Genomic DNA, 26,466 nt, shown 5'->3' with positions numbered 1-26,466 from the left:
TCTTATCTCTTATTGTAAAAAAATGTTGCATTTCACGTAATTATTAGCTTTGCAGTCACTGTTCTAATTTCTGTAAAATTCGTTCACAAACAAATGAATAAGTATTTCAAGTTAGTTTCACGACTTAATCAACACATGCGTATATGTGATGTTTTAAAATATTTTGCGTACAGAAGTGAGTATTTTTTTTTGCTTTATTATAAAATAAGCTTAGCATAGCAGTGGTATTTATGTAATTAAATAAAAGCGTTCTATTTCAATTTTAATGACAAAAGGATAAAAACGTAAATAAAACATTTCGGTTATTTTTTTAATCAGTGTGTAATTGCTATTATTAAATTGTGGAAAACACTTTCTATTGGTTTAGAGGTCCAAGTGCCGTAATCAAACTGCAAATTTTCATTTGATTTTTATTTAATTTTTATAAATTCATAATTCGAGGATGGGATGAATAATTCCTGGCATAATATAAGTTAGTTTTTACCAAAAATATCTATAGATTCATTGAATAATATGCTTTTTCCAGTGTGACTATAAAATTTTATAAAGTTTCGTCAGGTAGTTTTTCTTGTAACAATTCTAAATTGTTCTAATTGAGTTTTATAATTATTGTGCACACTAGACACTAAAGAAATTTCTCTTTCATTCAAAGAGAAAAAAATAACATTGCAAGACTGTCGATTAAAAGTAATACAAATTATAGTCGAGTAACAAGGGTCAGTTGTTGCGGTGGGTTTTGAATTGTTTCTAACTAAACGTTAAGTTGATAACATCTTGATAAATAAAAACATTGCATTAGATTACTGTCTCCCTTTTTAGGCCGGTAATTTTACGCCGCATCCTCGTACTTCCATACCAAAATAATCTAATGAGTACTTGATAAAATTCATAATGAAAATTACTCATGCGCTTTACTGATTTATGTATTCAGTATATGATAACACGTGACAATATACCTTAGTGCTACCATATTTTGAACACAGCTCCGTGACTTGATCACATAATTTTATTTCAACATGTCTGAAGAAATAGCCCAAGGTACAATTTTATGTCTACTTTATTTACGTTTTGTAGATGTCTTAACTTTAAACTTTGACAAATGTCTAGCTTTAAACCTCTGAGATTTATCCTTGTAATGCCTACTGTCTGTTCTACTTGTGTCTCTGAACTGTGCCCAAGGATGGACGTCTTCACTATCATCAACTTCAACTTGGTCCAACCACGTTTTGTACCTCATTTGGAATATTCTAAATCCTTTTTGGAAAGGAGCACTTTGCGATAATTTATTTTCCTAACAATTAAAATCAAAGTGGATTAAATGATAAAATCTTGAATGGAAAAATAATCACCTTATCATTTGAGATATCTTTACACTTCTTTTTAAAATCGTGCAAACATTCCATGAATTTCTTATTAGGCTTCACGTTCTCTCTTAAGCTAATTTCCATTATTTCAAGGACATAGGGGAAGTTTCTGTGGTAACAAGCTTGGTGTAGCATCGCGCCCAAAATTTCAGTATTTAGCCTAAATTAAGAATAGATTATATAAAAAAAAACGTGTTAAGTTAGAACAACCTATATGCGTGTGCCTCCATGTCCCTCAGTAATTCTAAAGCCTCGTCCTTGGTTTTACAACCCAGTGATAAGACCCCATACGTTATCAAATCTGGTCTATAGTTGTGTTTCTTCATATCGTCCAAAACGGCCTAAAATCATCAAAATTAAATAAAACAACTTGCAATTTTATTTACTCCTGCCTTTGCATTTTCATAATCAAATCTCATACTCCTCTTCTTAATTAACATGTTGAAAAAATCAATATCCGGCTTAACATCATGTTGTTTCATTTCACGTAAGAGCTCTTTTTCAGCCGCAACACTTCCAGGTAAGCAATCCAAAAGTTGCGTAAACGACTTAATATCAGGAGTGCAACGTTTCTCCGACATGTTACTCAAAAAACCCCTCAAACCCCCAACTAGCAGCAACCTATCTTCGGGTTTAGTAACTTCAGACAAGGAAATAATATTTCCTAAATGAGGCACTCTTGCCATGAGATTTGGGCGGCATTGTTCGACTTGATTCACTACTAAAGAATTCTCGTTTAACAATAACTCATTATTTTCTTCATCAGTCTTTAATTGGAGTTGATTCTGAATCACATATTTGCCATCATTTGAGCCCTCCAGTAACAATTTATTATTACCGCCGTTTAAACGCAAATCTTTTTTCAAAATTAACTGCAACGTGTCGTTCATAACATCCAAATTACCAATTCCACAATCCCTAATACATCTTAACATTAAGTTGTAGGTGTACAAATTTGGGGCAATTCGCTTGTCCACCATTTTTCGCCAAAGTAATAAAGCGTGACGAAAACCTGCAACCTTGTCTTGGATGCACGCTTGCAACAGGAAGTTCATTGTGTCGCCGTTTATTTTCACCTTTTTCGACGCCATTTCGTCGACTAAACTAAACGCTGTTGGAAGATCTCCACATCGTCCGAATGCTTTAATCATCGCATGATAATTTGTTTCATTTGGCTGATACATTTTTTCAATCATTATGCTTTGCAATTTTCGGGCTCTTGTTAGGCCGTCTTCTGGCCATGGACTATTCGCACATGCATTGAACAAGGCTGTGTATGTACCCGCCGTGATTTTCAAGTCGCGTTTTTTCATCTGGTTGTAAATGGAAAACGCCTTTTTCGTGTACCCCACACGTCCGCAAGCTCCCAGTAATAAATTGTAGATGTAATTTTCAGGTTTCACCTTGTCTTCCTTTATCATTTTTACTTCAACTACATCGATTGCTTCCTTGATTTTGCGTTGTTTGATAAGTGCCTTTATTATGTCTGCATACTGTTTTGTGCGCAGTCTTTCTAGTGGGATTGTTTTCTCCGACCAATCTTTTTCTTCTTCCAAATCTTTTGCATATACATCTTCTCTTTCTTCAGGGTCCCCAAAAGTGTCGGGATCATTCTTGAGACGGACTAAAAACTCCTGTTCTGTTTTTTCTTGTGTAATATTTGCAGCATGTGAGAATAATTTTGTGTTGGAGGTTAGGTCATTGATTTGCGCATTTTTTGCAAATTTACAACTTAATAGATGCTGATAACGATTAGTCGTGTGTAATGTGTTAGATTCTTGTGTTCTTGCACTTCGTGTAGCTTGCCGTGTCAAAAATTTTATTAGTTTTAAACGATACATTTCAAATGTCTTCTCCTCGTAACCTCAAAATACATTTGTTGACTCGTTGACAATTGACAGTTCTCCAGTGACGCCAACATGGTAACAATGAGAAATTTAAAATATTTTTTCACAAAATACTTTTTATTTTAAAAATAGGGTAGTTTGGTAGTTTTAAAGATAATTTTTGCATCATCTAACGCAATTACATTAACACAATTTTTTTTCGTATAGAAGTAAACCTTTGATTTAGTTTTTTTTTTGTAAAGTAATAATTACAAAAAACGATTATTTAATTGCATTTTTTCCTACACTTTTAATTATAACTATTCTAATTAATACAAAAATCTGTTTGGGGTAAGAATAGTAACTATGAGCTTCAAGGTTGGTGAACATGCGACGTCAGACGTCGCGGCGTTGGTCGTCGATTTTAGCTATGACGTAGCGATATTAAAATTGTCTTCACAACCTCAAAGTAACATTAACCTGCGGTAGTAGAATTAATTGAAAAATTTAATCATAAACGAGACACATTACATAATTTATTTGGGTAAAATAAATTTATTAATTTTAATTTATTAATGTCTTGCTGACTTTAAAGGTAATATGTCAAGAGTAATTTTCTTAAAATTCTGGCGTCAGAATATTTATTGTTTGCTGCGAATTTGAGGTATCGTAAATATGACTGGTAAGAACCTGACATTTCCATGTAATTTAGTTTTTTCTTCAGTAAAACAAGTTAGAGGCTCTTACATAAGAGTTCTATTTCCATTAAAATAAGCGTCTGGCAGCTGCTTAGTGGAATGTTAATTTCGCCCAGTTCACATTTTTTTCTCTAAGATTTCAAAAAAACTAGAGATTGCTATAGGTAGTTAAAGATTAAATTATTAATTTATTATATCGATCGTCTTGCGTACCTACAGATCATAAATGAGGAGCAGACTTTCAAAAAGCAGTTTGTCCAAAATTGCATTTTTGCATGAGAGAACAGAAACTGTCCTTCTTTTAAGAAAAAAAAAGCTTCCAAAATACCTCCTCAAGAATAATATATTCTGTAACAAGTTTAGAATATCATATTCTGGCCCAATTGCAAAAGTTTGTCTCACAAGCCGAAAGCGAGTGTGTAATATGCCATTCTAAAGGAGTTCCAGGATTACAAAATATATATTCTGTAATTAAAAATTAACCAAGAATATTGTTATTCTATAATAGTTGTACAAAAAAAAAATTTTTGATTTTTTTGTTCATTTTTGGTCGATTTAAATAAAGTGAGATTTAAATACTACAGGATATAATGTGGTTTCCAGACTGCTAAATGAAAATATGAGATTTGTTCAATAAGAGAAATTGGCTATAAAAAAGTTAATAAAAGAATGCTTGGGGTGATAAAGTTTATTCAGTGTGAACGATGATCCGGATGATCCTAATTAATTTTCGTTTGAAGGTTATTGACTGGTGTTCGAGTAACATTTAAAAAAATTAATATTAATACTTTAGAGATTTGCTCGAAAATTTGTTCAAAGTTTAGAATCCTTCGCATAACTAGTATTCGGGAATTTTTGTTACATACCGTTGTAAATATTTATTTCTGCCTGTCAGCCTTGAAATACTAATACGCTCATTTTGATGTTTTATGTTTACCAGCAATGCCTATGTTTGAGACTGTGTTGTTTAAAATTATACTTTAACCTTTAATGTTAACAGTAATCAATAATTTTCTCAAAATTGTAAACATAATGGTTAAAGGTTCGTAAATGATAAATTTTGATTGCATTTTGGAAGGGTAAGTTTAATATGTTTTAATTAATCAATCTTTTTAATAACTCTATTTGTTTGTATTTCATTCTCATATTTAAAACTAGGTCAGAACGCATTATTTACTTCACTTTAATTTATTTAAAAATCTTTGTTTGTTAAGCAATCAAATGCAAACATTTTTTTAATTGGGTCAAAGATGTGTAGGTTCTGTTTTTTGGGGAAAGCAAATTAATTTAGTTTTAAAAAACATTTTGTTTGTCTTTGCGATACGCATTCGTATTTCCACGTTTTTTATTTGAATATCGAATTTTCAAAATTAGTGCAGATTTATATTTTATTACAATATTGTTTACATTTATTGGACAAATAAAATGAATGCGTAGTTTATTAACAAAGTCTGCAACTTTTACTAAACTACTCCTTGTTTTGGGTGAATACAATGTTCAAATTTTGGTGTCGAATTGATGAGCGGTTTTTATAAATAAAAGGACATTTTTTTAAATGATTTTATACAGGTGCGCCAGAACTCGCGCCCTGGTAAGATAACAGGAACATGGAAAAAATGTTAAAAAATTCTAAGTACCTATAAAAATTTTGAAGTTATGAGAGTTTAAAGTTTGCACTTTGACTTTAGTTCTGTTGGAAAAATAATTAGCTACAGGCTATTTAGAAGAGGAAATAAGGAAGCTATATCCTAAATAGTAAATCTGTTTAATGTTATTTGTGGCTTTTATTGGCAAAATTTTTGTACCTTCACTGAATAATTATAAAAAAACGTATACAAGGTCATCAGTATCATTAAATAGCCATAAAAAATCAAATGTCAAAAAATAAATATCAAAATTTTTTGACACATGGAATTTTTTTAACATTTTTTTTCGTGTTCTTGGTATCTTATCTTACATAAAAAAAAATCTGGGGCGCGAGTTCTGATACACCCTGTACTTATGTAGTGATTTTTGAAATATTGAAAGTTTTCCGTCACATAATCAATTTTGAGGAATAATTGTTTAAACAAACATTTTTTTATAATTGCAATAATACGGATTAAATGTTTAATATTTTAATAACAAAACCAACGGTTTCTACTTTAAAAATTTAAGCAGTAAACATTTTCAATGAGAAGCATTTTTTCTTATTTGTAAATATCCTAAACAGTGAGCGGCAAAGTTATGGAATAATCATATTCATTAAAATTGAAAATATTTTATTTGGACAAAAATGCTCGAACAGGTCATTTTTTTTTATACTAAATTCTCAACTTGATTGTTTGCATGATTGTTTTTTGTTGATATTATTTCACTTTTTAGATGATTTTTTTTCGAAATCTTTATGTACCTAATATTTAATATTTTTGTGTTGTCATTTCATCGACAATTAAAAGATTTATCGAATTTATCGATTTATCGATTACGACCTATGTGTGATTTATTAATATGAATAAAAATAAATTGAATTTTTAGAATATGTACTTACTTCTACCTACTTTTAGGTAAGATAGTTTTTTTATTCTTTTATAATAAAACAAGATAAGCCAAATTTCAAGTAATTACATTTTTATAAAATGCGTATTCATTAGAACCATTGGGAAATGTTACTTAAAAAGAAAAAAATCTATTTGTAGTTGTATTTAAAATGAAAACTCAAATAACTATATTAGTTTCACTAAAAATAAACCATTTTACTAATTTGTTATTGTAGAAAAAATCACTGATAAGCAAAATTTTGAACACTTTATTGATTTACGGAAATTTTCCACAGTTGTTTTGTTTGTAGAGAGATAAATTAATATTGTACTCTTCCCCTTTTAGATAAGCCGCCTTAGTTGTTTTTGTAAATGCGATATGTAGTTAGTAGACGATACGTTCATCATGTTCAAATATCTGTTAATTCTCGCTCTCACGAGTTACATAAATGCCGCAGAATCTCCGATCATTGGGATTTTATCCCAAGAAGCTTACTTAGTTAAAGATGCATATCCAGACGCTGACAGCTTCATCGTAGCTTCCTACATAAAAATCCTGGAAAGTAGTGGTGCTCGAGTTTTGCCAATTTGGTAAACAAAACTACAATTTTAACACATAAAATTATCAAATCAAATTTTTTGTAGGATAGGCCAAGATGCGGCGTATTACCAAAGGGTGGTGAATTTTACTAACGGGTGAGTTTGTAATAACTAATCAGTAATCACCATAACTCCATAATTAACCAGCATTCTATTTCCCGGCGGAGGGACCTACTTTAATGAGACGGGAGGTTATGGCGAGGCAGCAAAACAGCTTTATGAATTAGCCGTCAAAACTAACGAGAAGGGAGTTCATTACCCTGTGTGGGGTATATGTTTGGGTATGCAGGTGTTGATGTATGGGGCGTTGGGCAGGGATATTCGAGGGGATTGCCAATCGAAGGACGTCGCTTTGCCTCTGGAGTTTGTCGCAGGTTAAAATCTTTTTTTATCGTATTGAAATGATGATCTATTTTTGAGTACAAAAAACTATATCGGGAACTGTTGTGTCAGGTTATGATGTAATCCTAGGGATTTGAGTATTAATTAAAGAACATACACGAGACGACTGAGGTGAAACAAAAGATAAACATGTCGTGGTGTTTGACCTTTGACTAATTGGTAATTATGTGCTTTTAACTTGGACTAAAAAGGAAATTATTGCCACCTACTTACAATATTATACTGCATTATTTACCGACTTCATTTGGTATTATAAATTTTAGCAACTTCCTTATTTGCGTCTGATTTGTACACAAGTTGACGGATATTTTTGTGAACTAAGCGTTTTTATTTGGAGTATATTACTACTTAATTGCGTTTGCGAACACATTTAATTAATTTAGAATTACATAATTAATTACATAAACACTAAAGTTTATAGGTCTTACAGTCGTGTTATGAAATTACATGAATTTTGTCAAAGAATAAATTCAATATAATAATTTATTTTGTTTTATTAAGCTATATGCATTAGTAAAAACAAAATAAAAATAAATTGCAATTTCCCGGCGCATCCACCATTTTTTACATTAAAAAACAGAAATGTGTAATTGTTTCTTTTATTCACTTATTTTGAGAACTTGTACAATTGTTTGTGCTTGTAACTTTTTTTATTATTGATATTTTGCAGGTTATGAAGACAGTAAACTATTTTCCAAAGCCTCGTCTCAGCTTCTCGAAAATTTAAAGACTAAGAATTTGACATACAATTACCACCGATATTGTATCTTTGAAGATGTTTTAAAGAATAACAATTTATTAAAAGACTGGCGGATTATTTCAAAAAATAAAGACAAGAATGGTTTGGAATTTGTTTCATCGATGGAACATGTGAATTATCCGTTTTTTGGAACGCAGTTTCACCCGGAGAAAAATCCTTTCGAATTTAAAAAAACTACTGTTCCTCATTGTCCAGAAGCAGTGGAACTTGCTCAGTATTTTGGAAACTTCTTTGTTAATGAAGCTAGGAAAAATAATCACACATTCGAGAACAAAAAAGTGGAAGAAGCTTCGTTGATTTACAATTTTAATCCAGTGTACAGTATCTACAACACATCTTATGAGCAATTATATTTGTTTAATGACAAAGATTACAGTAGAAAGTTGTTGTAGGCTAATAGGTTTTATTGTGGTGGTTTTAACTTGTTGTATTTGAGTAAAAAACAAATTTTGAAATAAAAGACTGCTGATATATTTAGTTGTTTATAGTTATTTATTGTAAGAGTGTGTTAGATAGCGTTTTATCCACGCAAAAATGTTTAATTTTCTTAAGTGGATAAAACGCTACTAACACACGACTGCAATATAACGTTTTATTCACAATCACAGGACCAAATTATTCCAAACTTAATTAAAAATTTAACTGACATTTAAACGTCACCCCAAATGTGCTTTCGGTTAAACGTAGTAAACTGTTACGCGGTGCGCTGGTTACTAATAGTAACCTTATTTACTTTATTCCACTAGTGGATAAAGTGGTACTTTATACGCATCTAAAGTGTGGAATGAAGTCTCTTTATAGAGTGATTGTGGATAAATAATTCTTATTTATTTTATTCTTTGACACTGTCAAAATTTATGGTTTTGTTCTGTGTAAGGAAGTTTTGACAACTGTTTGGCATTTCTCAATAGGAAACGTCAGATTATTTTTAACAGTTTTAAAGCAATTTTAAGCCTTGTTGGGTCTAATTCGAAGAATAAAATGTTGTAATCAACTCGTTTTTGTGTAAATCGGACGCTTTATTCCACCTCGTGGATGATCCATTCCGTGAAATAAAGCGTCCGATTTACACTCAAACTCGTCGAATAAATAACTATACTTTTCGTAGCTTTGACGTATTTAAAAGTTTTGTGCTTTAAAGTTTTGATTTGTTTGCATTTGTCTTTTATTTAACATTGGCTGCAAGTTTAAAAGTTATTAAGAATAAAGAATATTGAATTTTTATACGGAAGAATATTGTGGTGACGGACTTTATCAGGAAAATGCACGCGGCTTGGAGAATAAGCGTGTTTGAGATCGTGCTTCAAGCTGATATTACTCTCAGATGTCCGTGGGTAGGTGTTTGTTTTTATGTGGTGCAGCCATGTGATTTTCTTGAAAGAAGTCTTTTGTTCACCAAAACACTTTCATGATGATGTCAATTATTATCATTAGGTTCATCATTAGTTTTCCTATCAAGTTTTATTTATAATAAGTCCGTATTCAAGTTTTTTTTTGCGTTTTTTTATGTTTCTTTAAAGCAAATCATTCTTTAAGATATATTGATGTTTTGGGGAAAAGATTACGTTCTAAACTACCTACATACCTACCTATTTTAGATAATAAAACTCACACACTATACTTACGAATTTTTTATAATGCAAAAGATGCTATATCAAATGACCCTATCCTACGGAAAACTTGTAATCTACAAGTTGCTTTATTGCATTTTTATTTATTTATTTTTATTACAATAATCTAAAACAGGACAGAAACTAATGATAAAAAAATATTGTTGTTTGCTTGTGGCCTTATTCGTCGGAACAAAAATTTCGAAGGACCACGTGGTTTAGGAATTGAAAATAGATACCCGTTGTCAAGTCGTTGTCAAGTTGTATTACAACGTGAATCAAGTCAAGTGTGCGTTGCAACGACTGTCCAGCGTCGTTTGTAAGCTCACTGCTACAACCAGCATCGTGGTCACATCTCCGTCGTCGACGTCGTCTTCAACTACCATCGGGTAGTTTGTAGTACCATCTTGGTCCGTCCTGTCGTCAACCGATGGATTCCAGCCTTCGACTCTCCACCAGGCATCAACCAGGAACCAGGCACAGTACCGTCCCCTCTTACGTTGCGTTTGCTGCCTTTAATTTTGTGTTAACTTTCGTGTTGTACATATTGTATATTATCCAATATACAGTATGTCCCCGGATTGAGTTTACAAGAGGAGAAAAAAATTTATCTTTGATTTTACGCCAAAACTGCAAAGGAATAATTTTTTTTGCTTTACTTGAAACCAGCAAATCTGTAATTAAAACTTCATTATTCTAACTCAGTAGAAAGAAAAGTTCATAATTTTTCTCTGCATTTTAAGTCCTATCACATTGGCGGTTTTATTATTTTGACCTCATTGTCAATTTGACAAATGAGCTTACGCAAGTTAAATAACAAATACAGGGTGTTTACGGTCTTGAGGTTGAAATTTAAATGAGATGATATTCACGGTAGAAGAAAACTAATACGCTATATAAAACAAAAATTCACTTTGTTAAAGGAAATGATTCATTTTACACTATTTGTTTGAGAACTGCTGCTTCGGCTGCAACAATAGCCATTAGTATTATTACCTTGTGTTTCACCATAAATCATAATCACGACAACCAATTTATTACTTTAATATTTTGCCATACGTGTTCATAAAATTGAAGAAAAATTAAGAAAAACGAATCAAACCTATTGGAAACCAACCATTTGCTGAAAGAGATTAAACAGAAGATCTTCGAATTTTGATAAAAACTAAAGCAAAAGTAAATCAAATGATGACAATGTCAAAACTTGGATACGATTTTTTTATTTGTTGCAACAATACAATTTATCTGAACAAGGAAATAATTCCAGTGACCCTCAAACCGTGTACCAATATTTTGAAGTTAAATAATATTCTTGCTAATAACAATTGTGTGAGTTTTTTTCTCGGTTACAGTATTTCTGTACTCTTCTATTACTAGGTCAATTTTCAACTCCAAGACTGTAAACACCCTGTATGTTTGTGAAAAACATAATTTTTTATTATACCTGCATTATAATCCTAAACTAAAACACGCTGCAGCGTGCGTAATTTGGCCTTTATGGCACTCTGAATTTTAAAGTTGTCTATGTAACAAGAAATAGTGAAATCTCTGGACCAATTACAACGTGAAAAATGTGCCTAACAATTTAAACTAGTCACCGTCTCTACGAAAACGATTCACAAACAACCTTTGATAATTTTATTGTGTAAATTCACATTTTTTCAATGCTCATAAAAGATCGCAAATTGGCAGATATAATAAAAAATAGCGAATAAAACTCGTTTATAAGAGGCTTTAAAACACTTACGACGTTAAAAGCACTCCGCTGACGCGTCGTGCTCTTAAACGCGTTGTGCGTGTTTTAAGGGCTTGCTTATAATCTAGTATTATAATATACTCTTAATAACCAGCAACTCAAAGAAACAGCTTTAATATAAAAACCGAAGTCATTTTTAACAAGAACTATCATTATTTAATTAATAAATTAATTGTCAAAGTGACATATAATTGTCAAATAATTAAAACCGCCAAAAAGACTTTTTAAGCAGAGAAAAATTAAAAGTCCAAAATCAAGAGAAAAATGAACTTTTTTTTCTACTGAGTTAGAATAATGAAGTTTTAATTACAGATTTGCTGGTTTCAAGTAAAGCAAAAACTGTTTTCCTTTGCAGTTTTGGCGTAAAATCAAGATACATTTTTTTTTCTCTTTTAAACCCAATCCGGGTACAACGGCAGATTCAAAGCACACAATTGTGTTTTCAGTAAATTCAAAACATTTTTTAGGAGTTTGAATATGTTTGTGTACAGTTTATTTACAATTTGTTATTGATTTATCTTTATCATTTTATTTAAAACGCATTACTTACTATCAAATCATCCATCCTACTAGTTGTCGGTTAACTCCAGAATACAATAAGTTATCACGGTTATAACTCGTCACATCATTTCATATTCAAATGACACATGGACATGTAAAGTTGTTTTTAATTGAAAATTGATCCAGTTTACATACAGACATATAGCCTTTTAATTTCCTGTTTTACGTCATCAAATTTTAATACATCACACACCTCTTTACACTCGGTGCAAGTATAGGAATAAAATTTTTTTGCGATGGGTTTTTGCAAAATTGTATTAGAAAATATAAATTTTATATTAATTAACTTACACAAAAAGCCCTCTCTTGGAAAGTTGAGAAGTCATTTTGCTTTTATATTTAGTAATAAGTGTTTTTATTTATTATTACACAATTCAAATCATAAATGTAACCTTTCGTTATAATATAACATCATTATTAAGTACTCCAAATTCAATGCGGAAAATTTTGTTTGCGATATGTAAACAGCTATTAATATTTAATTGAGTGCATGCAAAGTGTTGTGTTTGTGTTGAAGTTGAAAATAAGCTGTGAAAATTTTATAAAAGGACTGTTTACACTAGATTGGCCATATCAGTAATTAGTAGTGTAATTTAGCAGTTAAAATTGCGTTCAGCAATCGTTATTGTTGACAAGAATAAGTTGTTTACACAGTCAGACGTTATAAGTACAGTTGACCCTGGTCGGGGGCTATTATCTGCTCTTAAAAAAGATGATCGATTTCAATTTATCCTCCTTTAGAAAATTCATTTTGATCTTGAATTTTTTATTAAAATTATATAATTTGTACACCCCTCTAAAAATAGAAAAGACATGCTGGGGTCAGATCTAACGTCTTCCACAGATATTAACTTAGGTACTCGGTTTATTCTTGTGAAGAATGAAGTAAACACGTGGCTGACAGAAATTACATGTGCCTGATTTAAGGCACATGTAATTTTTCTGTGAGTAGAGTTTGATAAATGTCAGTTCAACATTTCTTTTTTTCTAATTACATAAATTGGGAATTTTGACGAAAATGAACCGGGTGAGTAAAATTTCTTGCACGTTACTCCAACACGTGATAACTCCTGTCAAGAAAGCGGGATTATTTATAGGCGCTGTATTGGAGGACGATGTATTAATTAATAAGCAAAATTAATTAGGTATTTGAGGTGGAGTAGGTAAAGGAAAAATACGTCACGTTTGTCAACTTCCAAGGAAGTTCCGTGGGATAGATGAAAGCGTCACAAAGTCGACGCTTTGTGGAATCGTTTCAAACATAAACACGTGAACTTTGAACACGTTATAGATGAATCAAAAATGACGGCGGTTATAATTCACGTGAATTTCTAGAGATCTTGCATTAGTGCTTCTAGAAGCTCATTACCCTTTCTCTAGGATAACATATTCTAATTATTATTTTCAATCAAAACAGAGTCTAAATATGTACTTTGATACCCAAACGCTGTGCCAACCAAGTTACATTTTCCATTCATTTCTTTAAAATAATACAGGACTCGTCTTATTTTCAGCGTATTAAATTGTTACGTCACGTGTTACGAAGTCCTTTCTGCGTAGCTGACAAACCTTGTTGATTTGCATTGTCTATTATTGAGAGAAACCTGCAAACAACAGAGGCATTAGAGGATGTAATGTGACAGAGAACACTAATTTAATAGAAATTTAGAGAACAGTTAAAGAAATCTAAAGTTATTATAGACACAATTTAATAAAAGTTAATAAAAGAAATTTGTAATAGAAGATTTGTGTTACATATTATAGTATAAAAATTAATAAAAGCCTACAAAATCTTAAATTTAATTTATCCTTTTAGGGTCGGTTTTTCAATCGTTGGTTAACCTTTAGTTAGTAGGTTTCTATAAAAATTTTTCCAATTTAACCAATCAAAATGCTGCATTTTTAGTTTAACTAGAGGTTTAACTTTAATCAACGATTGAAAAACCGGCCCTTAGACTTTTGTAGTTTAGTCGTTATTGGTATATCAAGGCAATTTAATTTTTCTTAATTTTGATGCCACGACATGGACTAGGCAATTTTTTTTTCGAAAAAAAAATCTACTTTCAAAAAACACATTTATTAAAAAAATTCTAATAACGTAATTTCACTCAGACCACAACTTCCTCCTAATTAAATTTTTCGCATCTATATAATATATCCACAGAGCACACTGTATTTGCCAAAGTTTTAATTTGGAGGAACTCAAGCCGAGAGAGGAATCAACTTTACTCTATTTTTTTTAACAGGGTTTTAATTTCCGCTTTCAATTAATTCATAATACTGGAAAGGCAATATGTGACTAATCTAATTTGTACATGGTGGGAATTTAAATTCCGTGTTAAGCTTTCCGCGGCCAATGAACTTTTTCATTCTTAGTTTTGCTGAAGTGAATTTTATCTTCTAGTCTTGAATTATTGATAGTTGGGATAGAAAGTTTGTTGTATTAATAAATGGCATTAAAAAAATAGATATCATTTTTTACTTATAAGCACAACCCCATCTAGCTAGTAAAATTGCAGTCACAACTGATTAAAATTCATAGGTGAATAAATAGGTGCATTGACATTTATGCTTTGCTAGTATAGCAAGTAAGTGGCAAAATCAATCAGTAATTCCTTTGTCTTGGTTAGGATTTATAATTATGTAGGAACTTGTAAGGATAAGACCCTTTGATGTTTAATTTGCTGTGTTATTAAAGTTGCATTACCAATTTAGTACATGTTAGCAGTAATTTATAGACAATTTTCAAACCTTTGAGTAAACTCATCTTAAAAGTACTTTTAAATTACATTCTTATCCCACTTAGCACAAAATCTTGAAGTAGGAGTTTTTTTCTATGTACTCGTATTTGCGGTGAAAATAATGCTAAACATTTTAACTTTAAATAAACAAGTAATTTACTTTTGAGTATGTGAACAGTATTATTTGGTGGTTGTGCAAATTGATGAAATATTTTTTATTAGTAAGATATACTGTTCTATTCATGTTATGTTAAGGCTGTCCGGGAGTGAACGGACTAGTCGGTTTTCAGCACTTATTATTCTTTTTCAAAAGCAACCAGTAATACACCCTAGACAGGGTCCAAACTCAGTCTTTATCTGCGTTCAAGGGTTGGGTTAGTAATCATTGAAAGTTATTATGGGTGATATTTATGGTAATTACTTCGACAACAAAAAGCCTATGTCAAGCGCATTCACTATAAATGCTTTTAAGAAATTTAAATGACAAGTATGGATTTTTGTCATCAGTTAACTTATGTTAATTAATAGCATATGTAGAATATAATTAATTACTTGAAAAGAAGAAACGTAACTAATATTATTACAGCAGAGTTTAAAGTCTGTCTATATTTGCTTTAATTTTTGGGCCTTTAACGATAAAGAAACCCTAACTTCTTAATTGTAAAGGTTTATTGTTCTGAAATACCCTGTAGTAAAAGGTAGGTTTTAATTAAAAAAAATATTGAAAGAGAAGCAAATAGATTTTTCTTTGTAAAATGTCTATCTTATAAGTTTGACCAAATTTTTTAATACACTGTTATGTTATGTATACCTATACATATTTGTGTTCAGTAAATGTGAATAATAACCTATTTCGTTTTTATTTATTTCAAAAGGCAAAGTACCTTTTTGCAACTGGTTCATCCCTATTTTTATTAGCCTGGGAATTTAATTTTTAATAATGTAATTCTTTCCATTACGCTGAGACACATCGACCGAACTGAGCGCAGTTGACATAGGGATTAACGCAACGCAGGTAAGTAAAAATTTTCTGAGCGCAGTCCTATGTAGGGATTAAAATGCCGTGCTTAAAGTGAGCGTAATACACTGGCACCCAGCTGGTCGTTTTGGTAACAATAGCTTTACAACCACCCTCATTAAATCTGTCATAAACTAGTTTGGTAAGTCAAAACCATAAAATTCAAGCAAAAATAAACCGATTTTAATACATATTTTGTCAGTCTCATTAATAGCTCCTTCTGTACCTACTGGTATATTTTGTTATGTTGTATTTTAATAAAATTTTAGCTTAAAATCTTACACATTTTCTCTTCTAAACATAAATTGCCATCATTGCATGGAATTGTCGATGAGCTCTAATTTAATGTGAAAAGCAGTTTAACATAGTTTTAAAGTGGGTCAGAAAGAATCGTTCATTTATTGGATTGGTTCGCTCAAATGTGACGCATTTGCTAAAGGGTCATAACCCTGCTGTCGATGACGCACTGAACGGAAACACTGAACACCACCAACTGAAGGAATTAGCGGTTTGTGGATGACAAGCTCACATGTGTGTGTGGTCATGAGTAATACGTTCTGTGCCAATTACATGTGGAGGGTGTCAGTTAGATTGTGGTAAAATTTCATTTATCCTGTACCTACCTGAGTGGATTGGATGTCAAATACAAAGTGTCCTAGTACACGGAACCTTCTGACATTTTTGTAAAAGATCATCTACTTCTATTGTATAATTAAAAAGTTAATGAGATATTTGAAGCACAGCTTTTAGTATAAGTTGAAACTTCATAAACTTCGCATTTCAAAATTCCACGGCGTATTAAAAGTAACTTTCCCAATTGCTTGTTTACATCGCTTGGAAAAACTTTTAATTTTGTATTTTGATTGAAATCCCCCGTGCGTGATACTGCCGTATTTTTTAAGTCTTCAATTCTAAAAACTAGCTTTGATGCAATAAACAAGTATTTGTACGAACTTTTATGCAGCCGATACGCAGAATGTTACACTTTTTGCTAAAGAAAAAAACTATCTGGAAGTTTTCTATTTAAATGCCAGACGAAGACGTTTGCAAAAACTGGGTGTAACAAACTCAATTCAGTTTGCTTTTCTATATTTTATGTTGCAAGTTTAACACACTTTAGTCTTTTATCTACTTGGTTATTTAATAATTCACTGCCAAGATGATAATATGCAGTAACAGCTTTGTGATTAAATTTATTTTGAAATTAATAATGTTAAACTTTGTTTCTCTCTATTTTAATAAGAAAGAGAAAGGCGCTAGTTTTTGTTAAGACTGAAAGTTTCCCAAACAATGTGATTCAGAACTCGCGCCCCAGAGAAAAATTTCAAGTAATACTGTGAGATCAAAAATTATGTTGGTCAAGAGTGGTCATGGAATGGAAAACGTCTGTCGTTGCTTATATCCTTTTGAAATAATTCTATCAATATTTGACTCCCTGACATCGTCGATGACATAACCTACGACAATTATTTTAAAATCCATGACCACATTTGACCAAGATAATTTTTGATGTCACAGTATAAGATATCAGGAACATGAAAAAATCTTTTATGTCAAAAAAATTGGCATTTAGTTTTTGACATTTGATTTCTTTATGTCTATTTAATGCATAGATTTAATGTTGTCGATGATCTTCTATATGTTTCTTCACAATTATAAAGTAAAGCTACAAAAACTTTGCCAAAAAAGTCACAAATAACGTTAAACATACTTACAATTCAGCATACCTGAATTTTTTTGTTTCTTCTTCTAACAGCTTGCAGCAAAAAAACATGTAATAGTTATTTATATGTATTATTAAAAAAGAGGAAAGTATATCTTTTGCTCCTGCGGGTGGAAGTTACTGCCCGAGGGAGGAAAAGACACTTTTCTTCAGTGTAATACATACATATAATTTTTCTCACGATCCAGCAAAAAAAACTTCAAAACTGTGTCGGTTGAATATTAAATTAATTAATTAAATTAATTGAAATTAAATTAAATTGTTTTTAATGATACCCTATCATTTGATACCTAAACAATGTTGCCAATTATCTGAAAACCTTGTGGTATAATAGACTAAATAAAATTCAAAATTAAAAACAAATCGAAGTAATTTTTATATAACTTTTGTTTTTCTAGCCAATAGTTATTTTAACACTTTGAGAAATGTATATTTATGTCAGAAATAAGTATGTCTTTAAATAAAATTGTAAAAATATTTATTTATCTGAGACAAAAGGAATAATTTGTACAAATATAAATTCTGTGCACTTTCTTTTGTTTTAATGAGGTAGAAAACCATATACAGTATTAGTTTTATTTAGATATTTGCATATAATGTTTAGGGCAGTATTTAAATATTATTGACACATCTTTTAATTAATTTACGAGTAAATAATGACTTAACGTAATTAAAATTATGTACTTTAATTTGTTTTTTTTTGTAAATAGGCCTTTAAAGTATGTAAAGGCACCAGATTGTCATTAAACTTTAAACTTTTCTATTTAAGGAAAAAGTAGTAATTTTAATAGTCATACCTCTACATATGTGTACAGATTTATTAGATTTAGAAAAGTTGCAATACATGTTACGTAGAAAAAGATCATTGAAATAAATTTTGACCTTTGGAATCCTTTTATCTAAAACAATTGTATATTTAGTTGCGTATTTCTGTAATAATTGATTCTGGTGTTGGAGAAGGAAGTGAAGGTGAAAAAAACAGGTCATGATTTCTCATTTCCAATTAGGAAAATATTTTTTTTTTTATTTCACGGTTGACATATCTAGGAAAGCCAGCGATACTGGCAATTATTGGCTCTATAAATAACTTTGGTTCCTGTTTTGATCCTTTTTGATTATCCACCAACGTGGAGAGTTTACTCCCTGGAAGTAATGAACTGATTGTGATGCGGTAGACAATCCTGGATGCTGCAAGGAAGAAAGGGGAAGAGGCCACGCCAGGATCGACGACCCAATTCTGTAGTTCATTGACTCCTGAGCTATATTTAGCCAGGGAATCGTCGGGAGCGGTAAACTCCGGGACGTGAATGAAGTTGGAGGGGATGAAATTTCGGGTCACTAGGTCATTCCTGTGTTTGGTGCCTTGAATGATCTTTACGTCATGGCTGCACAGATCGTTAAAAGACGCACTTATATGTAATTATCGATAAAAACCTCTCTTAAAAATGCGTCATTGTTTATTTTTACAGGAATTCCTGTATTTGCTAGATCAACAAACACTTTTACAAACTTTATTTGAAGTGCGTCACGAAATTACGTTTTTTTTCTTTACAAATTGTTTCACAATTGGATTATAAAATAGTAAAAGAGCCCTGTTGCTCACTTTTGTAATTATTGGTACTTGAGGGACACATTTTCCATTCATTTCTTTAAAAAAATGAATTTGGCTGGTTGTCCGGGTTACCTAGTTGAGTAAAATGACGTCAGAAGGGGAATATAATGACGTCATGGGGAGATGTATATCTGAAAGTGGGTCATCCCTTACAAAATCTAGGCCGGTGACCGGGCCGAGGTCGTTGGTATTTTGCTTGTTTGTATTTCAGGAATAAATCAGGAGTTATGTAAGAGATTAATGAAGCTGTATAGAATTTTTGTCACTCAACCGTCTTAATAATTTTAATTTTCTTATTGTTACAAATAAAAATCAAATAAGATTGATTTCTAAGAAACTAAATTTTTATAAAAGAAACTGGGCAAAAATGTAGAAGTCTTACATAAAGGAGTTATGTTCATATTTTCTCGAATATAAATGTGAACTTTTTCTGATTTTTGTCCTGACCTGACCTACATTTTCTGAAGGTGTTTTTGTATCCTTCAAAAAATTTTTACTTCAATAAAAGAAAGAATGCTTCAAAACAATGGAAAAATACAGGATAAATTGATTTTTAATATTCATTTGCTTAGTGGCTAAGTTTTGTTAACTAAACGAATAAAATGTAAATGAAAATATCAAAAACGTAATTGAGAGAACATTTTTAATAGTATATGTATTATACCTAAGTATATTCCTCAAATCCTCATTTCCCTTATAGTTTCCCATTATTGTAGATTATTTTTTTTATTTCTGGTCCCTTAATTTATGTATAGGTAAACAATGGTTATTAATCCTTTTAAAAAAATTTAAATGCAGTTTTGGCGTAAAATCAAAGATAAAAAAATTTTTCCTCTTGTAAACTCAATCCGAGGATATACTATGTATTTTATCTGCAAACGTATTAGATTGAGAGTAAAGAGCAAGATAATAATTAGCAAGTAAATGAACAAAATAATCAGAACGTTTTGCAATGAAATCATAACAAACAACACTACTAGTGTAGTTTGTAGTGCAAAATGTCGAATGCTGCATGGTAAAAGTAAAAACGCTTAGGCGGAAAAATAAAGTTTTTACTCCTTGCCTGAAAGGTAAAATTTTTACTCCTGTCATTTAGACATCAAAAGGTCATTTTGCTGACGTATGCGAATAAAAATTATTTCAGATAATAAGTATAAATAGGAAAAACCATTTTTTACCATAACGGTCTTCTTTTCTGAGAAAAGTAATTAAATCAAGTGTTCTGGTGTAACCGGGACATGTTCAGGGTTGTCTTGATTTTTCATGTTTTGTTCAAGTTTTTCATAATTTTCTTCCAGCTACGATATTTAAGCTACAACACAGAAACCAAAATATACGAATATGAGCTTTTTAATTTATTATGTAAAAAAAACTCATTTTCGTTCGGAATAATGTTCTGAATCACACGAGTGTAAAGTTCTAAAGCGCTTCGACTTCGTGTCAAACGCAGAGGTTTGTTTTAAGGCTTTTGTTATTAATTATTTATTTAAAAAACACACAATATCCACTTCACACTCACAAACTAAAATTTACATTATTTTCGTTGACGACTTTCATTCATAACTTTGCTATTGTTGTTTGACTTCATTCGCTTTATAAACCTTTATAAGACAATAATGCAAAAGATAAGGCCTGTGTTTAATTGAAACACTAATAGGAGGATTCAAAGCCGCATCTATTTATAGCAACACCAGTAGAATGTCTGATGTTTCCTGAAAGAATCGTTAGGTATATTCACTGTGTGGGGTGTGGGTAGATGTAGGTGAAATTCAACAATTTGCGATGTTGGAAAATAATTTTATGTATAAAATTATTTGATTATACATACTAACAATACATTTGCGTTTAAGTTGTCACAAATTAGAGTTATTCCAGACTTCAATTTCATCAGTTTGTTTGATAAATCCGACACCACCACTACCACCATAGAAATGTAAAACATAAATAATGGTCAAATACCGATAAAGTGGAATGTTGTTTGGATAAAAATTATGAAATGTGATGTGTGATGGGATTCACGTCCGCTGAAAGCTCTTAAATGTGTTAAATATGGAAATAAACGAATTATTTTTTGCTTACTTCAATCATGTAAATTTGAATGGGGAAATTCAATTGAACGGGGATAAAGGTCGTTAAACTTTGTAAGCTATAAAAACGACAAGTTCGGTGGTAAAATAAATTTTTATTTTGATCTCAAAGAGAAGTTGAATTTATGTTTTCGATTCATTTTTGTTCGTCTGATATTAATGGTATCTAATTAGTATCACAATTTTGATCTAAATAGACTGGCTTTATACATATTTCATGTTTTACTGCAAAAATAAGTAATGTTTATTGTATCACCGTTACACTAATTATAATTAACTTATTATACAAATCTGCTTTTGATTAGTTGCAAGCAGTGGAGGTGCTGAGGGAATATTCACAGTGAAATTTCTACAATGTGTAATAAAAAAATTTCATTTATATGAAATTGACACATGTGCTTTAGGTTATTATTCTCTTTAATGTTCGTGGAGCTTTGGAAACATTGAAAGGTTGAGTTGACTCAAGTGGGAATTGGTTAAAAAATTAGCTTAGATTGCTGTATATGGTGAGAATTTTTGATCAAAATTTCGGTTCAAATAAATTTGTTAAAGAAAATGAAAAACAAATGATTTAAAACTTTTTTTTTTAAATTTTATTATTAATCTCTCTAATGTATGTGATATTTGCAAAGAAATAATTAAAATTCTTAAAACTCTCATTTAAAAGCAAGAAAAGCCACTTGAATGCATTTTGTTATTGCAGAAATATTCGAATAATTGGTATAATTGTTGGAGAAACCTATTTTGCCAATTTTTTTGAATTGCCCTTTTTTTATATCTACAAGGAAATATGTTTATCTAATCTACATAACTTTAAGTTTAATTAAAAGTCTAGTTAAGTGGTCTTGCAATTGAAAGATTTTTGTAATTTAAAGGATTGTTTAAAAACAAGTGATTTATGTTGTGAATGTTAAGAAAATTTGACTAAAGGTAACTTTGACTAAAACTAACCTTAACCGAAAATAGCTGTACATGATGAAAATGTTTCATAAAATTTTCAACTCAAATTCTAGCAAGAACAATTCCTTTTGAGAATTGAAAATAATTGAAATCTTGGTAGACCGCTTGAGGCAAGAAATCGGAAAACGGCAAAGAAAATTAGGCATTTATTGATTACAGGTTTAATAATTAATGCTTCGTCTAATATGTGATATTTATTAAAAAAAAAAAGCTTAGAACTGCTGTTTCAGCAAAAAGGAATTTTTTAAATCTTTAATTATAACACTAGTTTACACGATTTTTATACCTTAACACCTTAACTGAAAGTTTTAATTTCTCAGCACTGAGTACCAAAAAATATTTAAAAAAGTTCACTACGTCACGTTTAAGAAATAAGTTATTAACAAAAACACAAAAATCGTTAAACAACAAATTAAAAATAAATTATTTTACTTTGTTTTCTATACTGTTTTGGATCTGTTTTCTTTATAACAGTCCAACAGTAATCTCCTAACATATTTTCATCCCAAAACCCTTTGTACATATCTTTGAAAACCCTTCAGATTTTTGTGAAAATTTTCACCCTGTTCGTCACTCATGCTGCCTAAGTTTTTAGAAAAGAAGTCCAAATGCAAATCAATGAAATGTATTTTAAAACCCATTTAGACCGATCTGGTGATAATGTAGCAATAATTTAGCAACAATTTGAATTATAAATAAATTTTAAACCGTAACAAAAAACTGTGACATGATACTATTTTTGTTTAATTAAAGGTAAAGAAACATAGAAATAATAATTTGATTAAAGGTGTTATTTGTAAACTAGTGTAATTCATGAAGTTGATAAATTAATGTAATAATTGTTGAAAAAAATATTCTGATTTCTTTTGTGGTGGAAGTATATTTTTCCGATACGATCAAATTATGATTTTGATACTTGTTGTTGTGACCTACTTAAGGATGTTATCGATAACCCCAACTTCTTATTTTCAAAACTCTGTTGGGATTCTATTTCATTTAAATAAATTTTCATTGTCAAGTAAAATAAGAACCAGTTAAAATCTGTTTAATTATTAAGCTTGAGAAAAATTACTTTTTCTAAAAAAGCTGTTAGATAGTTAGCTTGTTCTCGAGTACTTTTCTCGTAATACTGATGACGTATTACGACTATAAATAAAAAGACTTTTTTATTTTTGATTTGCTTACATCAGTAATCGCTTTGTTTTTGGGTTAATTATATTAAATATTATAGGAATGAGGGTAATAAATCATTTAAATTAATTTGAATGTTTAATAGGGTCGACAGCTACAAGGCACTAAGTGGGGATTTGCATAATTCGAATAGTCAGTGCTTTTATACGAACAATAGTAAACTGTAAAAGATACAGAATCAATATAGAATTAGGCATACACAACATTTGTACCATTATAAACTGACATTGGTGCTGTATAAGTACATTTTTTGTAATTGAATTCCATTAATTAGAGCCTACTTGAATCATTGAGTCCCTTAATATAGTATACATGGTGTAAGATATAACTGTGTCAACAACATTTCAACATAGATACTTATAAAAACGTTGATTTATTTACAAATCTTAAATCTATTGGATTGGAAGAATTCTCTCCTTCGTTACAGTCTTGAGTCTTAGGATAATAGAGACGCACATATTGCTGCAGTCACAACTCAGGTAGTCATCGACATTAAAAAATTATCGATTCAAACCGGCCATGTATTGTATACTGCAACCGCACGGATTGTTCATGTACATCCTCGACTGGTTCTTGGGAATCCTCTGCGTCGGCAGTCCCGACAACCCTTTCACATACGTGTAAGTCACTGGCGACCTCAAAATCCGCTTCGGAGTCGACTTCTTGCTATTTTTCCTCTTGGTCTCTTTGGCATTGGTGCAGCTCTGCGACCGGCTGTTTAGGTTCAGATTTTGAAACACTCTTCTAATGCTGTCGGCCGAAGTCGAGTGGTGGTGTCGAGGGCGCACCTGGAGGTCGCTCCCGGCTTCACTTGAGCTACTGGAGTGGTTGGGGGACACCGACCGAAACCCGGAGTCTCCGGAAAGGTGCTCCTTCTTAGTCGACGAGCAGGAGTCGGAGCTGGAGGAACGACTGTCCACGTCGGTGTTGAGGTCCTCGTTGGAACGGCGCGCCAGTTTGCGGCTGATGGCCCGGAAGAGTCTTATGCCTCGGATTTCCCTGGAGGGCGACGGCGTCATAGGAGACACACTGCGATTTTCTGAGGTATTTAGCGTTATTAACACCACGGTGTTGTCAGTCGGCGGGATCACTGAATTCATGATTGTTTGAACTTTGCACGGGGGTTGATCAGACTGCGGTGGCTGTGTTTACGTCCGGTTTTATAGACGACGCCAATGTGGGGTTGCAGTTTTTGCGCAAGCTCTGAGGTGGTAGGGTTGGAGCACGTGGACGAGACGACGAGCTATCGACGTAGGGCTAATAAATGCCTATGATAGGGGATGTTAAACGCAATAACAAAAAATTTTGCGCGACAGGTGTCTTATTACGCGGGACGGGTAAGAGGAAGATCAACTAAGACTAACAAGCATGATATGATGCTTGTTATTCTTTTCCGGAATGAGCAATTTGTTAAGTAAAAAAAAAACGTGCATCCAGAGTTTATTTTCTTGCATAATGTTAAATTATTTTCAAAAGTTTTGCAATTAAACTTGTTAATTATTCAAACGACTTAAGACGCACGTAAATCATTAGAAAGATCACGTGAAATTAGAACTCACCTGCAGTATTGCTCCGCAAATAACGTGATGTTTCACGTTGAATTTCTTTAAACGATCACGTTACTGAACCAAATTAATAATTAAGTACATACGCAATATTACCATTTTCAATTTCACGTGTACTTACATTATGTTGTAATCATGGCGAACGACAAGTTGTCTTTTTCAATTTCATGATTTTACGAACGGAAAATGTATTGACGACGCAATAAAAGTAACACAGTAAGCGAATGCTACGAGTAAGAAAATTAGAAAAAAAGATACTACAATTATGTAGATATACCGTATGTCCCCGGATTTAGTTTACTGAAAGTAAACAAAATGTTTTTGCTTTGCAGTTTTGGCGTAAAATCAAAGATAAAAAATTTTTCCTCTTGTAAACTCAATCCAGGGACATACTGTATATTTATAATTGCATTTTCTTTAATAAGTTAAGCTGTGGAGCATTATCCAATTTAATATGTTTCTTGATATGTAATTATAATGTTTATTGAAGTCTTTCTGACTCTACAATAGCAACCTGCGAGCATGGGAGCATTACGTTTCTACATTTCCCTAGCAATAAATTAACACAATTTTTGTAAAAATGTAAAAAACACATGAGACTATAAAACGAGCGAACTACACAATTTTGATTTCAAAAATAGAGGGTGATTCTTTAATAGACCGACAAAATTTTAACACAGCTTCCTAAGGATAAGAGGAGATGATCTGTACCCTTGTTACGTTTAGATCTTTTAGGGATACAACCATCTTGACCCGTGCCACTTACGGCGTTTATGAATTGTTGCAATGATGTACATTTTTATCAAATTATTATTATGGTTTCTACCGAGGTTTTTACTAACTGTAGTAATGCTATTTACGAACACAATGGCGTTCGCTTTAACATAACTGTAATGAATTTTATTTTGAAAACTGTTAAACAAAGAGTTTTTTACTATTTCTTCCAGCATGTACTCATTTGATACTACCAAGGATAAAACTTTGGCGGTTTATTTAAGAATCACCCTGTACACTTAGCATTTTCAAATTGACTAAAATTAGCTTATGGCCGTTGCATAGTGTTACTCAACATTAGTGTCTTTCAACTACAGTAGCAACAGGTGGAACAATAATATCTGGGATACAATCCTTATTTACCACATTGTTTTAAAGGGAATCTAGTTGATTTTACATTGTTAATTTTAATTTTCCTATTTATTTTGATAGTTTTCGTGTAAGAGAAAACCTTTAAAGCATGGCAGCAAAGCTTTCAGAAGCTTACTCGAAAACAGTATTATTCGTGAAAACGAGTAAACTAGATTTACGTCTTGTGTCTTTATTGTGCCAAAAGATAAGTCTATTATTGTGACTATTATGTGCAACTGGTATTCTTTTTGCGAATCATATAGAGATAATTTAATAAATCTCATTTTTTTATTTACAAATCGCGGATGTCATTCACCTCGTCTTCAATGCCTTTTACAATCCAACAGT

At 31.4% G+C, this 26,466-nt stretch overlaps 3 protein-coding genes across 8 annotated transcripts; 1 reads left to right on the top strand and 2 right to left on the bottom strand.

Annotated features, from left to right (window-relative positions):
* Positions 1-30: 30 nt before the first annotated feature.
* Positions 31-8,642, top strand: LOC123015139 (gamma-glutamyl hydrolase-like). Of its 6 annotated transcripts, none has more exons than XM_044414646.1 (6): positions 3,526-3,734; positions 3,786-3,872; positions 6,866-6,998; positions 7,053-7,103; positions 7,155-7,381; positions 8,080-8,642. In XM_044414646.1, the coding sequence occupies exons 2-6, from the start codon at positions 3,866-3,868 to the stop codon at positions 8,559-8,561; spliced, it is 900 nt and encodes a 299-aa protein (XP_044270581.1). In that variant the 5' UTR covers positions 3,526-3,734; positions 3,786-3,865; the 3' UTR covers positions 8,562-8,642. The 6 variants fall into 6 exon arrangements, with proteins under 6 accessions (XP_044270576.1, XP_044270579.1, XP_044270580.1 ...); XM_044414643.1 differs by having other exon boundaries at positions 6,754-6,998; XM_044414641.1 differs by lacking the exons at positions 3,526-3,734; positions 3,786-3,872 and adding an exon at positions 31-175.
* On the bottom strand, positions 338-3,248 carry LOC123015137 (pentatricopeptide repeat-containing protein 1, mitochondrial). The gene is made up of 4 exons (XM_044414639.1): positions 1,757-3,248; positions 1,575-1,705; positions 1,350-1,524; positions 338-1,291 (listed from the first exon to the last, which is right to left on the bottom strand). Exons 1-4 carry the CDS (start codon positions 3,203-3,205, stop codon positions 1,058-1,060), a joined length of 1,989 nt encoding a protein of 662 aa, XP_044270574.1. The 5' UTR covers positions 3,206-3,248; the 3' UTR covers positions 338-1,057.
* Positions 8,643-23,626: 14,984 nt separating the features above from the next.
* LOC123014721 lies at positions 23,627-24,551 on the bottom strand. The gene has a single exon (XM_044413969.1). It carries the CDS (start codon positions 24,526-24,528, stop codon positions 23,929-23,931), a length of 600 nt encoding a protein of 199 aa, XP_044269904.1. The 5' UTR covers positions 24,529-24,551; the 3' UTR covers positions 23,627-23,928.
* Between the last annotated feature and the right edge of the window lie 1,915 nt (positions 24,552-26,466).

The sequence above is a fragment of the Tribolium madens genome, unplaced genomic scaffold (assembly GCF_015345945.1).
Source record: "Tribolium madens isolate multiple individuals breed KSU strain unplaced genomic scaffold, Tmad_KSU_1.1 Scaffold_97;HRSCAF=244;Tcas5.2_LG3a, whole genome shotgun sequence".
In the NCBI taxonomy this organism is placed as follows: Eukaryota; Metazoa; Arthropoda; class Insecta; order Coleoptera; family Tenebrionidae; genus Tribolium; species Tribolium madens.
The sequence above is the reverse complement of the archived record's forward strand: the minus strand, read 5'-3'. Positions and strand labels throughout refer to the sequence as shown.